At 45.6% G+C, this 17500-nt stretch overlaps 1 protein-coding gene across 11 annotated transcripts in view; it reads left to right on the top strand.

Annotated features, from left to right (window-relative positions):
• Positions 1–17500, top strand: part of sox6 (SRY-box transcription factor 6) — a 194982-nt gene that overhangs the window by 61745 nt on the left and 115737 nt on the right. For 8 of the 11 annotated variants that reach the window (XM_053683309.1, XM_053683312.1, XM_053683310.1 and 5 more), the window contains 2 exons: positions 6442–6688; positions 9867–10077. In XM_053683309.1, coding sequence (XP_053539284.1) covers positions 6442–6688; positions 9867–10077 — 458 coding nt within the window. The remainder of the gene's footprint in view (positions 1–6441; positions 6689–9866; positions 10078–17500) is intronic. The other 3 variants (XM_053683311.1, XM_053683313.1, XM_017478064.3) reach the window with 1 other exon arrangement.

The following is a 17500-nucleotide window of genomic DNA, read 5'->3' on the forward strand; positions in this document are numbered from 1 at the left end:
TCTCTCTCTCTCTCTCTCTCTCTCTCTCTCTCTCTCTCTCTCTCTCTCTCGGCTGTGTGAAACCGTATGAACAATCCAAACGCTCGCTCAGACTCGTGATAATTGAATTGTGCTAAACGGCTGTAGGTGCGTTAGTGATGTTTCCAGATGTGGAACAGAACGCTCATTAGAGGAGGTGAGGACGCCAAGGGCCTTGTCACCTGTGTGAGCTTCTGTGCTCTCTCTCTCTCTCTCTCTCTCTCTCTCTCTCTCTCTGCGTCTCATGCTCTTTTGTCACTCTGTTTGCATTCATGTATTCTCTGCAGAATGTGTAGGTGTGTACGCCGGTTTTGATGTCATCATCATCGTCGTCATCATCATCATCATCCGGTGAAAATGGAAAGAAAAGTCCTATCAGTGGAAAGACATTTATGATCTTTACACGGCCGTAACCCGGGAAACAGCGGGCTTTTTAAAAGGAATAGAAAAAACAAAACAAAAAAAACAAAAAAGGAGAAAGAAATAGAACGATTGACATATCGCATTTAAAAGTGCAGAGCTGTTTAAAAAAAAAGGAGAGGAATAAAGACACGCTTTACTTTATACACTTTGTGCTGTTTGTGTAGAAGTGAGTAATCTCAGCGAGATAATTACCAACACCATCAAAAAAAAAAAAAAAAAAAAAAAAAAAAAAAGATTAAATAAATGTTCAGGGTCAAAACAGAAGGCTGTTGTAATTAAAAGCTGGAAGTTTTAGCAACTGTGTGAAGTTTTGTATGAATAAAGAAATACTTTTTACTTTTCACCGCTCTAGGATGATGATGATGATTATTATTATTATTATTATTGTGTGTGTGTGTGTGTGTGTGTGTGTGTGTGTGTGTGTGTGTGTGTGTGTGTGTGTGTGTTCTCTGTAACTCCATGGAAACTTGAAGCCCCGTCATAAAGCAGCTTTTTGCCATTTTTCAGCTCGCCCATCGTTAGCTCCTGGAACAATGGCTCTCTTGTTTTTTTTTTTTTTTGCTCCCCACTTTTTCACTTTTTGGTTTGATTATTTCTCTTCCCATACGTCTGAATCAGAAGGTGGCGTTGTGTGTGTGTGTGTGTGTGTGTGTGTGTGTGTGTGTGTGTAATGTTTTTCTCTGGAGTTGACTTTGTGATTTAAGGGACTGGACTGGAGACCGAGGGGTAGGTCGGGGGCTGGGAGGGGGGGCTGTTGGGGGGGAAGGGGAGGGGGGGGGGGGGCTGGGGAGGCAGACTTGGCTTTAATGGCCCAGCTCAGAAGTTACTGATCGCTATTGTCTATAAAAGGTCAAGAGTGAGGGACCACGGGCCGAGAGAGAGAGAGAGAGAGAGAGAGAGAGAGAGAGAGAGAGAGAAGGGGGTGTCTTACGATTGAGAAAGGTGAAAGCGGATATCCTAAGACACATGGCCTCGAGTCATAAGACCGTCAGGGACACCAGTGCGCGGGATGGAGGAGGGTGTGTGTGGGTGGTTGCTTTGCTCGCTCCTTGTGCTTCAGACCAATTAAACAGAGGTTTGTTTTTGCGTGATGAAACATTAGCACGGGCAACAATTCATGAGTCAAAGCATTCCGCGCACACACACGGCCACATGAGCCCCTCGCTGCTCAAGGACGTAACTCTTAATCCTTTTAAAATGCGCTGCAATATTGTCAGCTATATATAGAGGCCTTCTCTGTTTGCCTCGTCTCTTCTCTCTCTGTGTGTGTGTGTGTGTGTGTGTGTGTGAGAGAGAGAGAGAGAGAGAGAGAGAGAGAGAGATTATAGACACGCCATGCTCCCTCTCCATTTATTGATTAATCCGGTTTGTTAGCTGTGTATTGTTATTGTGTAACCGAGTGTGAGTCGGAGAGGCCTGGTTAGGAATTCATACGACGAGCAGCACTGTAACATTCCCTGCAATACCAATTATTCCATTTGAACAGATAACAAGTTCTAAATGGACACGAACAGGAGGAGCACTATTTTTTATTTTTTTTTACTTTATTTTCCCCCTGCTGGTGTTTTCCAGCGTTTATGTGGGTGTAGAGGAAGATCTCACTGTTAATTCCAGAAAAGAATGGGAAAAAAAAGAAAGAAAGAAAGAAAGAAAAAAAAAACCCCTCTTCAGATTTAGGCCACACCCACTTCATGTATAGATACAGATACCGATAGTGTTGCTGCATTACAGCTCTATTCTCCGCGCAAAAGGTCGACGTATATCCGAGTTATTAACCGGAGAAATGTTGAATTATTCATCTAAATGATGGAAAGTGTGTGTGTGTGTGTGTGTGGGGGGGGGGGGGGGGGGGGGGGGGGGGGGGGGTTTCTCAGCATGAAGTAGAGGGTTTAATTTAATAAATTATAGCGCCTCTTTACATGTGTACCGCATCCTCTTGTCATATTCCGCTCGTAATTTTAAACAGGATGGTTTTACAAACAGAATTTTATGGTTTGCGTGGACAAAAAAAGCCGCAAGGACCTGCCTTAAGAATGAGGAATAAAGGATGATGAATCACACACACACACACACACAGCACCCCCCCCCCCCCCCCCCCCCCCCCCATCTTTTTTTTTCAATTTGGTTTGGCCCATATTGTTTAATTATCATAACTGTATCAGCAGGGAGGAGGAGGAGGGGGTGAATATTAGCCTCATGGACATGTGGGCAATGAGGTTGGGGCTGTGCAGGATGTGTATATGTGTGTGTGTGTGTGTGTGTGAGCCACAAGCTCAACCCCAGCACTCAGCCTTGGCTGCGCACACGAGCAGCTCGACCCTCCCGGCTCCCCTAATAAATTATTAACTCCAACTGACAAATACAGTTACGGAGCCCGGGCGCAGATCTGTTGCATTTTCTAACAAGATTGCTGTAGACACATGTTACGGGAGGATGGAGTCAGCTCCTCTCTCTCTCTCTCTCTCTCTCTCTCTCTCTCTCACACACACACACACACTCTCATGCCTCAGCGGTTTGACTGATGGCTGGAGACTGGAGGAAAAGTGCCTAAGAGACTGAATATTTTAGAGGTAAAATAATACCACTTGATTTAGTGTGTAATACAAAAGAAGTGCTTTGTTTCACTCGCAATCCGCTGAAGAAACGCCGGGTGCTTTGGATCCATGAATAAAAAATGGTGGCAGAATCGCTTGCTGTGCTCTTTCTTCTTTCTGTCCTCGTGTTACTAAACTTTTCTCTGAATTCTGAATTTCCCCCCTTTTTTTTCATTCTTTCGTTTTAGATAGAAAGAAAACCGGCTTTATTATAGCCGATTAAAAGCAAGGATTTTGTGTCGTTTAAGAAACCAGGAGCGATCACAGGTTGAGGTTGAGGTTGAGGTTCATGTCTCCGCCTCCTCCGTCTCCGCCCCCTCCTCGCTGTCCATGTTGACGGACACGCCCATTGTTTACACAACTGTTATGGTGTGTTTGATTAAACTTCCACAGCCGTCTATTGTCCGAGTGTGCTCATCACACGATGAGTGTGGATGCGTGCGATCGTCACGGAAGCTCGTATTGTTCCGCACTGCGAGCTGCCCTAATTAATGAACTGCATTTAATGATTCATATCCAGAGCGCCGGCCGGTGTAAGTGCTCACTCAAGTGTGTTGTGTGTGTTTTTGCGTGTAAATGGATGGCACATTTTCAAATGAAGTAGTTATTTTTTCTAGAAGGGGTCAAGAGTTACTTGTAGGCGGGCACAGATAGAGGATAGATGGGCATCGGCGGAAGTAGATGGGGAGTGATGGGTGTAGACAGCAGTAGATGGCCTTAGATTGGATTACACAGGCATATATAGGGGTAGATGGGTATAGATGGATATAGACGTGGGATAGATGGGCTTAGACAGAAGTAGATGGTGAAAGACAGGCATATATAGGGGTAGATGGGTATAGATGGATATAGACATGGGATAGATGGGCTTAGACAGAAGTAGATGGTGAAAGACAGGCATATATAGGGGTAGATTGGTAAAGATGGATGTAGATGAGGGTTAGGTGGTGGTAGATGGGCTTAGACAGAGGTAGATGGTGATAGACAGGCATAGCTCTCTCTCTCTCTCTCTCTCTCTCTCTCTCTATATATATATATATATATATATATATATATATATATATATATATATATATATATATAGGGTAGATGGGTAAAAATGGATGTAGATGAAGGTTAGGTGGTGGTAGATGGACTGAGACAGAGGTAGATGGTGATAGACAGACATACATATGGGTAGATGGGTATAGATGGATATAGACATGGGGTAGATGGGCTTAGACAATGGTAGATGGTGATAGACAGGCATATACAGGGGTAATTGCGTAAAGATGGATGTAGACGAGGGTTAGGTGGTGATAGATGGACTTAGACAGAGGCAGATGGTGATAGACAGGCATATACTGGGGTAGATGGGTATAGATGGATATAGACCAGGGGTAGATGGAGGTAGATGGGATTGGACAGAGGTATATGATAGTTGACAGGCACATACATTATTAAAAGGGGTACAGGCTAGGGATAGAGGGTAGAAATGGGATTAGGGTAGGAATGGGGTACACAGGGTAGACAGAAAACTGGCAGATTGGGTAGACAGGGTTAAACAGGAGCTAGATGCGGGGGTATACAGGGTAGACAATGGGGAGATGGAAGTAGACAAGGGATAGACGGGTGTAGAAGGGGGTATACGGTTGATAGATGGGGGTATAGTGGGGCAAACAAAGATAGATGGGGATAGACAAGATATAGACACCAGTAAAATGGGAGGAGAGGAGGCAGTAGACTTGGTAGACAGAGGTAAATGGGGGTAGATGAGTGGCAGAATGCGGTAAACAGAGGTATATGGGGTAGACTAGAATAAATGGGGAATAGATAGAGGTAGATGGGATAGACAAAGGTAGATGAGTGGTAGATGGCAGAAAATGGGGTGGACAGGGTTTGATGGGGTAGGTGGGTGACAGATGGCAGTAAATAGAGGTAGACGGGGTAGACTAGAGTGGATGGGGAATAGATAGAGGTAGATGGGGTAGACGAGGGTAGATGAGTGGTAGATGGCAGTAGATGGGGTAAACAGAGGTAGATAGGGGATAGACTAGAGTAGATGGGGAATAGATAGAGGTACATGGGGTAGATGAGGGTAGGTGGACAAACGCAGGAACAGATTAACTTCGCCATGTACGTCTCATTTGTTTTCATCCCCCTGATGGACTCCATGCTGTAAAACTTGGCAGAGCTGGGAGATAGAGTTCTGGAGGCACCTTGGGCTGCCTTCATTACCCAGCCTGCCTCGGTTTCATCTCCCAGCAGGCAAAAAGAAGACATTAGCGCACAGTGGAGGGAACCTTGACCTCTAATTCCCATGCCCTCTGGTTCCGATGCCAACTCGACCAGTAGTTTTTTTTTTTTTTTTTTACATTTCACTTCAACTCTCCAAGTCTTGCTCACTTCATAGTGCAGTGTAGCCCTCCCCTGGCTAATAGTTAGCAGTGTGTGTAGAGTCCTGAGGTGCTGTTTAATTGCTGGATATCCAGCATAGATAAACCGCACAGAGCAGACGCAGGGAAAAGGGGATTAGGAGTAAACACGTGCTGGCTGCTTCTCAGCACTTCAGATCAGTAGGAAAGCCTTATGATACAGTTATTTATACCAAGAGCTTAATTAGATTAGCACCCTCCGTATTAATTTCCCCCATTGTACAGAACAGCGTGTGTGCGGCTGTGTATTAATTGACGGGGAGCTCGAAGCTGCGAAGCGGCGCTCGCAAAATTTAAAGCAAATCTTTTCATTTATTTTTCTAAAACTTCCCCTTCTCTCGTACCTGGCGCATGAGGAGCACGACCGACTTTTCTGTCGGTCATTAATTTGAGTAATTTGTGTTAATTATTTGCGTGCGAGTGAAATAGTGCGGTAGTAAAAGCTTTGGTAATGTGTAGAGGATGAAAATGAAGTTAATTTGCGAAAAACAGCGCAGCTGGAATCTTGATGTCTAGCACGATGAGTTGTTGGGACCGGTTAATTAACTGGTTGTGTGAAGTAAATTTCGCTTCGCCAAGCTCGTGATTTATGCTTACGAAAGAGGAAAAAGCTACAAATGACAATGTTATAGGTGTCTCCTGTAATATGAACCATGTATTTGGATGTTTATCGACTCGTCATTATGTACGGGCTAAAAGAAATCCAGCTTCCGTTCCTCCCTGAGCCCGTTCTGTAGCACGGTAACCTTCCTAGCGTGTTAATCGGAGGATCGGGCCCGCCCTCAGAAGTTCCTGGGCTGTTTACATTAAATAAAGCGTTAAAAAGAAAGCGGCATTCAGTTCGAGGGCTTGTGAGAGGATCTTTGCAAAGCTCAAGAACAGGTTCAGGTTACGGTGTAAAAATATGAGAATAATGAGAACATTGAAGTTGGAAGTTCTGTGCTGTCTGGCCTTCCTTCCTCATCTCGCTCTTGTTTCTCTCCGTGTCTTAGCAGAATCATGTCTTCCAAACAAGCCACCTCTCCGTTTGCCTCGGGCGCGGACGTCGGTGAGGACGGAGTGGGTCAGGAGCGCCTGGTTTGGGAGAAGGACGAAGGCATGGAGCCGCTGGCAGCACCGCAGCTGCCGATTCACAACCTGCTGCATGGCAAGATGCACGGCGAGGAACTGCCTCCCGTCAGCAGCAGCGTGCCGCCTGAATCCGACTGGGACAGCCTGGTGTCGGCCCAGCAGCGCATGGTGAGAAACATGCGCGCACACACACGCACACACACACGCACACACATCCCCGGTTCCACGAAGTGAGTAGGGAGATTAGCACAGGCCATTTACACTCGTAAGACTTGGCAATGTTCTTAGTAAACGAGTGATGGATGAAATATGGGTTTCATGGCGTGTTCTGTAGGGCCGAGGTTCCGTTCCATCGACCCGGTTATTTACGGAATAAATCACTCAGTGTGGTGATGTTACAGTAAAAATAATGAAGCGGCGTCACTGTTACCACCCTGACATTGATAATCGTTTCAATTAAACAGCGGCACATGATCATTTCGATCAGTTTATAGTCGTATTAAATGTTATGTGCAACAAGTTAATTCCTGTTCTCGCGTACGTTATAAACAGCCACAGCTTATCACGTTACAGAGAAGTCCTGGACGCCAGTCCTGATTTGACAGGCGACATGACATGACAGCTAGCTTGTCCTGATTGGCCAGATGTTCCACATCATGTGTTGTTTCTCCTTGTTGTTTCAGCCTGCTCATGCTGGAGAGATTGGAATATTAAAATATCAGCAAAAACTGTGACTGACTGCAAAAATCGCTTACTGCGCCTTTAATTCACCCCGATACACTCTCAGAACAGAGCGGCCGGAATAGAAATATTAATAGACTCAAAAGCTTCCGGCTCGTTTTCGTCCCAAACGTGAGGGCCAGTGCTACTCCAGCGTCACGGCTGATAAACGGCGTTAATTTTAGCGACGCGCGGTGCTGTGTAGTCTCACGCGTCCTCTAAACACTGCGTCCCAGCTGAGGCGGATTTTCGTCCCAAGGACGCAGCACGAGCGTAACGGTTTGTCCCTCTGGAGACTTCTGGAAAGAAGACTTTCGCCAAATGTTCGGCTTTGAAGTCTAAAGCCGCCCGCAAGTGACTCCGAGATCCCTCGCGGAGCGAAAAAGTCGCAGAGAGCGACGTATTGAATTACACTTCACGTCAGAGCGATTTTATGAATCTATAAATAGGGAGACAATGAGAGGGTGAGAGTGGGAGTAGGAGTCCTTGAGTGTGTGTGTGTGTGTGTGTGTGTGTATGTGTGGACTCGGTCTCTATGGCTTCTCTCTATTGGACACAGGAACTTGAAGAGCCTCTGACAGGCCCTCATTGTTTACTGCTTATAAAAGGAAATTTGTCTCCTCCTCTCTTACTGCTGACCCAAAATCCCCTTAATCCGGAACAGAACACAACCAAAGAACTGACCCAGAACTAAACAGAACCGGAGCGCCGACATTTTCCAATTATTTTCCTATAACAGTGAGTCTCCAAGTGTATTATCCGTCTTACACCACAGGTATTTGCCCTCGGTGCAGTTTTTACTTATTAAAGAACGATGCGTCCGATTATTCAGTGGTTACACCGCAGCGCTGTCGAATTCTGGATTCTGATTGGTCAGAAGGCGTTGATTCATTTTCCATAATAGCAGCTCTGACCGCAGTGACGGTAGTTCGAATACGTTATCGTTTCTATAGTAACAGCTCATTCGCAGGGACTTTAACGGGTCCATACCATTTATGGAAGGTGCGCGTAACACCAGTGACAAGCTATGTTGTATTTTAGGTTTTTTTTTGGTCTAATTAACTTCAAGATAGAGAGAAAAGAAAGAGGCTTTTTTTCTTTCTTTCAAATGACATTCATATAAGAGGAATAAAACACTTCATGACATGCTGTTATAGGGAAATAACAGTAACTCTGCTTCCTCACACCACACACAGTGGTTTATTTCTGGGTGGTCTCTCCTCCTCCTCCTCCTCCTCCTCCCCTCTCTCTCTCTCTCTCTCTCTCTCTCTTTCTCTTATGTAAATGCAGTGTGTTGCTCAGGTGCTCGATATTACAGCGTGTGTAATTGGATTAACGAGAGCTTTTGTGTGATTGGTGTAATTAGGAAAAGCATTATAAAGATATAAAGAATTTCTCCTGCGTCTTCTCAGACTCAAGCCGATTCTCTCTTCATACGACGAGGGGAAAATTAATTGTGCTCATTTGATCTTTGAGAGTGTTTTTCATTTGCAAATCATGGATGAAATTGTTTTATTTATTTATTTATTTTGTTTTACAGCAGGCTGGAGGGTAGTTTAGGAGAGTTGTTGTAGTGAGAGTTTTGTGACAAGGACAGGTGTTGTGTTGTGTTGTGAAAGAGAACTCAACAGGACGGTGGAGAGCGTGAACGGGAGATTAAAAAAAAAAAAAAACGAGAAGAGAAAGGAACGTGTATGTAACGTGTAAAACCTCGTGCCAGGCGATCGCTCCGAATTATCTGCTGCATAATCTCCCCGCCCTCTTGCCCCCGTGCCCTCTTGCCCTGTTGTCCGTCTGTGCCCGGGGCACCACGCTGCACAGAGACCGGCTGCTCCGCATGCACATCTGCTAACCTCTCTGCGCTCTCGGCTCTTCACATTCCTGCATATTTTCAGGGATTAAGCAGCGCCGTATACAGTACGATGGAGCAATCCCGTGCTCTTCTTGGACCCATCCCAGAATTCCTTCCTCCGAGTTCCTCTGCCCCTCATCAATCACGAGCTGCCAGCGTTTCACAATGCCATTCCAGGAGGAGCTGGAACAGGCTGCTTTAGTTTTATTAGTGCACGCTAAGTACTTTTTAAAAAAAAAAAAAGAAAAAGTTTTTATCTCGCGTCATGTTTTCAATCTCAGACGAGTGTGATTTTAGACCGACGCTAGGATTCTAACGTTCTAACGCTTTACATATTGAGAAAGTGTTTTGTGAGTGTTGGGATCTCAGACAACAGCTCAGTTAACCACTAAACCACGCGCAGGTGGGATCGCAAAACAACAGCAGCTCCAGACAGGGCCGAGATTTACGAGCGCACGCAGGGTTCAGCGCAGAAGCAGCCAGCGGCTGGAGGGACCGGCGAATCGCTCGGTGCTCCGACTCCGACTCCAACAACACGCTGTAGCATGGAATTGCAGTGGCGCGGAGTAGAAAGAAAGAAAAACGCGTTATCGTTAAATGTAAGATCTTTAACGGTTCTCTGATCATCTTGCGGCACGCTGACATTTCGACAATCCACAAATCGTTGCCTTTCCACTTCCCCCCCTGTGGCATCTGGGAAAACACTCAGAAAAAGATTTGAGGCCTAAACAATCTCCTCTCCCCTCTCTTTGCTCTTTGTTTTTTCTCCTTTAGGAGTCAGACAGCAATAAAGTATGTTCCCTCTACTCCTTCCGGAATAACTCTACCTCTCCGCACAAGCCGGAGGAGGGGGCACGGGAGCGAGGTGACCTGCTGGGAGCCTCCGCCTTCGGAACGCCGGAGCGCCGCAAAGGGAGCCTGGCCGACGTGGTGGACACGCTGAAGCAGAAGAAGCTGGAGGAGATGACGAAGACAGAGCAAGATGGTATGGGAGGCCTCAACATGTGTGTGTGTGTGTGTGTGTGTGTGTGAGAGAGAGAGAGAGAGAGAGAGAGAAAGAGTGTAAGTGCACGCATGTGGACATCTGTGTTTGTACATGTTCATGCACAAGTGCCTTATTCATGGCTTTAGCAAGAGCCCACAAGCTGTGCTTAGACGGCTTCAGGCATATATCAGTGTCCTTTTCTCTTACTGCGTCTATATTCTCATTTTCATAAACACTCCATCTTCTCCACACACACACACACACACACACACACACACACACTCAAACCCGGGAGGACTGACGTGGCCATGTTTCCAGTTTGTTCTGAACGGGCTCCAGTGTGACAAAGAGTGGGTGGCACTACACCTCGGGCTTAAGTGTGGTCCTCGCGCCGCTCCAAGCCAAACTCTCAGACCGTAAAACACACGCCAGCGACCCGACGCCAGGAACATTACCTTTTTTATTCTTCAGCACAGACGACAGCATTCATTCCGCAAAATTCAACTCGCCCGCTAACCGAAATAAGTCCCCCGTACGCTGGGTGCGGAGTTCTCTTCGCCCCCTTGTGCGCAGTCGGCGCAGGAGATTTTGTTTGATTTCAAATGAACTGTTTGCGTAGGAGATACTTACATGTGTAATTTACACTATCAGTATCATACATTGTTAAATATACTGAATATATATCATTATAATTCACAACTTAAAAACGTATGAAGATTTCCTCTACAACGTTACTCTGTTAGGTAAAACGTGAGAGGCTGTGAATGTGCATGAATAAGCAAATTAGGGAACGCCCCCTACTAACATCACTATCTATAGCATGAAAGCAGGGGCGTAGTTCCTCTAGCAATTACAAACTCCCCCACATCCCCCACAACTCCCCTACCCCATAACCCTCGCAACCCCCCCCAACCTGCCACCCCCCCAATATTTATACCACGATCAGCTGAAACATATACAGAAGTGATTTATTTTATAACATTATTGGGCTTCTGACTCGGTTGATGTCTGCGTTTCATGCATGAAAAGGATAAATGTTTTGTTTAAATCGACATTTTCACCGTGATTAATTGTGATTAAGAACAGCAGGAAAACATGTCAAAAATTATATTACCATAACAACAACAACAATAATTTTATAAATATTTATCACTAATTGCCATGCATGGTCTATTGCTAAAAAAGTTTTTGCATTCCACATTGTCGTTTTAAGAAACTACGTTAAAAAAAAACTAAACAAAAAAACAAAAATAGACCATCCGAGGATTATCTGTACACCTTCACCCTGATTATAATGTCAGGGGCTATGAATATGCACGAATATGCAAATTATAAAAACGCCCACTTTCCTCCTGTCATGTTTAATAGGCTAATAATCTACTACTGATACGCAGGAGAGAGAGAGTCTTGATTTATATCATCATTTTCTCTGTTGTGATTAATTTAATATTAGGCTAACGTGACAGAAATGACATTAACATGACAACAACAACAACAACAACAACAGTTTTGATAAAAATTCATCTCTAATGCTAGCTAAATTAATATGCCTGGTTTAATAGTGCAAGTTTTCATGCGTCATGCTGTACACGTTATTTATCCTCTAATAAACTACACAGGAGATATTAAAGTGTCCCATACATGATGTTTATTTAGTGATTTATTATTATTATTATTATTATTTTTACATTTTACTGCCGTATTTGTACGAATAAGAAAGTCTATCTCAGACTTTACTGCAGGCACAGTTAAAAAAAAAAAAAAAATATATATATATATATATATTATTATTATTATTATTATTATTATTATTTCAGTTCCCAGCATTAGAAGCTAAACCAACATGTTGCTCGGGAGCCAGGAGGATGTCAGGAAAAACAAATATTAAGAATAGTTGCTTTAATAGTGCCTCTACACTTAATTAGAACTATGTAAGACTGAATATAACCAAACATAACACACACACACACACACACACACACACACACACACACACACACACACACACACACACACACACACTACAAGGCTTCTCCCAAGAGGCACCCTCGACTCATTGGAGCGTCTGGGGAACACTTCATCACATGAATAAATTAGACCTTAATTCAAATAAAAATCATTTTTCTTCTCTAACTTTTCACCCTGTTTTCTTCTCTTCGTCTTGGTAATAATTTATTCGTAGTTGCCGGTGGCCTCGTGCAGTCTGGCAAAGGTCAAAAAAATATTTTCCCCCGCCCGTTTTAATAAACAGCGTCAGCGTACGGCTGCCGGTTATCCCCCGACTTGTCATGTTCTCATCGGGAACTGATTTGCGAGAAGACGACGGGTCATAAAGATTCATTCCTTCGCGTGCCGTCGTTATCGTGAACGACGATCCGATTTAGAAAACAGAGGAGCATCATTACCGAGTCTACGATACACACGAGTAAATGACACGCGTATCGTTTATGCATGGCGAGTCCTTCCCGCCGCAGTTTTGTAGACTCGTCGATGCGATTTCCCCCGGCTCGTGTCCGTGATTAACCGCGATCAACTGGAAGTCCTCGGCAGTATAAAGGTCTCGTCTCATCACGCACGTTAGCTCCCGCTCTCGTTTTTAATGCCGCTACGGCCTTATGCTAATGAGTCCCAGCTGGTGCGGCCGGTTCTCGAAGAAATCTAAGCGGTCAAGTGCGGCTTGTAATCCCGAAGGCCGTATGTTTGGTGCGCCGAGGAGAGGGTGCTTCAGCTTGTAGTGTACAGCTGTGCTAATCTGGACGTAATGGAGACGGAGACGGACGTGGCCTCGAGCCGTGATCGCTCGCGTCGTGTGAAAATAAACTCCAAGGGACGAGTTCCTGGACTTGTGCGAGACGAGAGGTTTCGCGAATGCTTGGGGCGTCGGTGTTGAACTGTTAGAGCCAAGAGGTTCAGTGACCTTAAGGTTGGCTGAGTGACGCTTCCTGAGTGCTCTGCTTGCTTGTCGTGGCTGTAAATTACTGGGGACCGGTAGCTGATTTTTCTCTAGCGTTCTAGGCAGCTGGGCGTGCATGAATTAACCCTTTTATCGTGACTCCAAAAGTAGTCATTGTCTCTGCGTCATAACTGATAGACCAGGCTAAAAGGCTAAAAAACATCGCTAAGCTTAGAGCCAGATGACGCTGAGGCACGGAGAACAACTGTTGCAGCTTTGTCTTCAGGACTAAATTCGAACCATCTGTCTGCTCATTGTAACTCGCTGTAATTTGCTTCCTCTCATGTCCTGTTCAGGAGGTCACGCAGCCTTGGAACACGTCCGGATCTTAATAGCGTCCTGTTTGTGATGTCCGAATAAATATCACGTTATCATTAAGTACCATTTAAGGTGGTGCAGTCGGTCGATACGACATTACTTCGCTTCTCTTTCTCTCTCCCGCACACACACACTTAATTAAATGTGTACGGCGAGCCCGAGAGTCGACCGCTCTCAAATTCAATCAGGCCTATTAGAACCGGACGGCGAGGAAGTCGGCCCTTGGATTGTCATCTCGCCGCTGCCTTCTGTGAACCCGGCCGGTCCCGTGACCAATCGGCTCCATCCCTCGTTCACTCCCTCCCCGCCACCACCTCTTTTTTCTCCATCCTGCCGTCCCTGCACTCGTCTAACAGGTCCTTAAAGTGCTTTAAGTGCTTGTGACCGCTCTAATGAATGAAAATGTCCTCCCCAGGCCCGGAGGACTGCATTAAGCTGAATAGTCACCTTCACTGTAAAAGCTCCTCCAGGGCCAGTCGGGCCTAACGATTGTGTCTGGCGCTTATTTACCGGCTATTGTAAAATGCATTATTTATGGAGAACTCTCTAGACGACACTTGTCAAAGAGTTAAAAATGTCAAGCGTAAGTAGGGAAAGAAAACAGAGAGGGTGGGGGGTGGGGGAGGAGGAAGGGGCGGGGTTGGTTAGAGGAAATAAACTAACATGTAGGGAAGAAAAAAAAAATTAACATCCATTACAGATTGAAGGTGACCTTGAGCAGGGTTCATAAGCAGTTTAAGGTAGCTTTGTGTAATGCACTGATTTAATAATCAATACGATTTAACGCTGATATATTGTGTGTGTGTATATATATATATAGATAGATAGATAGATAGATAGATAGATAGATATAATATATATGCACCCTGTTCTTCTCAGTACTTCTGTTTCGGAGTCTGTAAACTCTTTTGTTTTCTGTTTATACAGGTAACTCCAGCCTCGAAAGGAACTGATTATATTTACGAATAATTTTTATTGAGAGCATTAAGTGGCAAGCTCAGACACAGCTCCTATTCTCTGTCTCTCCGTGCTTGCTCAACACAATGCCACTGTGGGGTTTTTTTTTCTCTTTTTGTGTCAGAACAGCCATGCCTCATTGGCTCTGAAACGCCAGCGGAATTTCTGACAAAGCACTCGAGCCGTGCAGTTTTTAATTTTTCCAGTCCCGCAGTACAGTAGTCTGGATGGCAGCGAGAATCGCGGAGAGTCAGACTGGGTCTAGTTAAGGAAGCCTGCAGCTTTTCCTAGTCTGGGCATCGGAGAGCATTTGTCTCTGCCAACTTAGTCAGCAGTCTTGTTCTGGCAGGATCGCCTGCCCGTGGCTCCTGGTAAAAGCTCGTTAACTGCTAATCCGGTGCTTACAGCCGTGCTTGTGCGAACACCGGGGTTACACGTTTCAAATGGTACACGGCGGAGGTTCACACTGAGGCAGAGGGCGACGAGGCGGTCCTTTCTGGTGCAGAAGACTTAGAAATATACCAAATGTGCACTGTTGCAAAGCACTGACACCGGACACTCCTTCCATAAACATTAACATCTTTCTTTCATCCCTTCATTCCATCATCTGTTACTATGGAAACAACAAGGCCATTAGAGTGAGCGCCTTAATATGTACCTGTGATTTGCATCTGCACTAGAGAAAATGAATCACCTTCGGACCAATCAGATTCCAGAATTCAGTTTCGTTTGCGGTGTGAATGAAATTAAGACAGATAAAGCCTTGTTTTATTATGTGCCCTGAAATACTGTCCCAGTCTGGGAGGACGAGATCCCTCGCGTCAGCATTCTTTGGCAGTTGTTTGGTCCGGCATTCTCCTCTCGCTTTTTTTTTTTTTTTTTTTTTGGCCGTAAAGTGAAAGGACAGGGTCGCGTCCCACTTTTAGCGTGTGTGGGAAAATAATGCCAAGTGTATTTCAGAGGCAACAGGTGGAGACTGGCGGCCCTGTCGAGGAGCGAGTGAATTACGCCACCCCGGGTGACCCATGTGACAGGAGGAACAGTTGCTACTGTGGCCTGGGTGAACGTTTTGTCTGTGCGCGGTAACCCTAGCTCCTCCGAGGGGGTGCACGGAAGACGATGGGGAGACGCTGGAGAATAGAGAAACGGACGCTCTCTGTACACCTGGAGCTTTGTGTATTGAGTCAAACATAATGAGTTTAGCAGGAAGGAGGGAGTTCTGTGCAGTCGATGCGGCCCACACAAGGCCGACACTCTGGGGTGCGGGGGATATTTGCAGTAACCCCCCCCCCCCCCCGCTGGAGCTCGGCTAATTCTGAAGCAGGTGAGCTGCGATCGCAGCTGTGTACGTGGGTCTACGTGACCTCTCCTCTCGGGTGCTCCAGTCATCTGGAAAAAAACTCCGCTCTACGGGTCTATCTCGGCTCGGCGTGGAGATATCCGTCGTTCGCCGGACGTGAAAAAAGCGTGTACGTGCACTTCGCAGTTTCGTTCATTAGAATGCGCAAGGATTCACAGAAATCCCCATATTGAGGAAGAAGCCTTAAGAGGAAGCACGTCCGTGTCGTGGGTCGTGTGATGTAAAGAAGTAGCGCAGAAGACTCACGACTGCTCTAGTTAATCATCTTTTTTGTTAATAATCCACACTCCTCGCGGGGCACGATTTCAACCAGATCCTCGAGAGATGTGGAGATTGATGGTCTCGGGGCAGAAAGCTGTTTTCCCGTGTGTCATTTAGGTTGCATTTTTATGACCCCTTTGAAAAGGCTTCAGTTGAAATAATGGAGCGGAGGAGTGAGAGCTCTCAGCTCGCCCTCCCTCTCGCTCTCTCTCTCTCTCTCCCTCCCTCCTGCCTCCTTGTCATCTGCCTCTGGGTTTATTCCACCTAATTAATAGGAATCTTTGTTGTAATGATCCGTGGCACTGGCCCCCTTGACTCAATGCATATGCAATGAAGTCAAGGCCCCTCTTTAATTCCTTGGCCGGTCGCCGGAGTGAACCTGAATATTTGGAGGCGCTCTTCAAATGCATCTCTCCGTCCACCAGCACTGGCCAAACATCAGTCAACCTCTTTTCCTCTCTCATCTTCTCTCTCTCTGCTTCCTTTAATAGGGTTGGCCCGCTGCTGTCCACCTTTGACTCGCGCTGCTTGTCTGAATAAAAGTGCCGGCATTAGATTAGTGTGTGTGTGTGTGTGTGTGTGTGTGTGTGTAAGTGCTGGTGTCGATGTACGTTAGTGACAAGGAGTGTTTGAAGGTATGTATCCGTTCAGGAACCTGGCTTGTCACTTTTATTCGACCAAGACCGACAAGACACATGCTGGAATGGCTTGTTAGGCCTCGTCTCGATCAAAAGCCGCTCTCTGGTCTCTGGTCAATGTTTGTGTCAGTCTGTGAAGCAGACAGTAAATAGACTTGTGCTTCTGGTAAAGGAGAAAAGCGTGGACCTGGCAGTTTGTCATGCTGTGAAAAACACAAGCAGTTCTGATGAGAAGAGGCAGCTCTCTCCTTGACACCTGGATCCAGGAAAAAAAAAAGAAAAAAAGATCCGGTCATCCTCTTCCCGCAGTAAGGCTTAGGACTCCGAATCCGAATCAGGGAAAGATTGATTCTTTTGGTTCGTTTGCTACTTGGTTTCACACAGCACATAATTAAAATGGATCAAAGGAACACGTTTTTCTCTGCTTCGAAATCAGACTAATTGGTTTGAAACATCGTACTGTGAGAAGAGGATACGGGGCTTTTTTCACTTTTTTTAAAAAAAAAAAAAAAAGAAAAGAAAAAAGAACCAAGTTATCCTCAGTCCAAATCACTTTTGGTTCGTTTGCTATTTGGTTTGGTCTTAAACCGCACATGATCAAACGTCGGAGGTGCGTGTAGAGGTGCGTGTAGAGGTGCGTGCAGAGCTGTAAATGTCCTCGTAAAAAAAAAAAAAAACTCTTCAGAAATACGATGATGGAAGGAAGTTAAACAGAGCTTTACGGAGTAAACACGGAAATCCCCAAATCACCCGAAACATCGAGAACACGGCCTGTTTGATTCACTTCCTGCAGGTGAGTCGATTCACTTTATCACTAGGAAGTTCAGAGTGGGCTTGCTCTAAACTAAGAGGGTACCAGGGTTCGATTCTAAAAGCCGCGTATGTGAAGGCGCCGTTACGTCCTGTGGACAGAACCATGAGGTTTTAAATCCCCCC

This window comes from Ictalurus punctatus, chromosome 10 (genome assembly GCF_001660625.3).
Source record: "Ictalurus punctatus breed USDA103 chromosome 10, Coco_2.0, whole genome shotgun sequence".
Classification (NCBI taxonomy): Eukaryota; Metazoa; Chordata; class Actinopteri; order Siluriformes; family Ictaluridae; genus Ictalurus; species Ictalurus punctatus.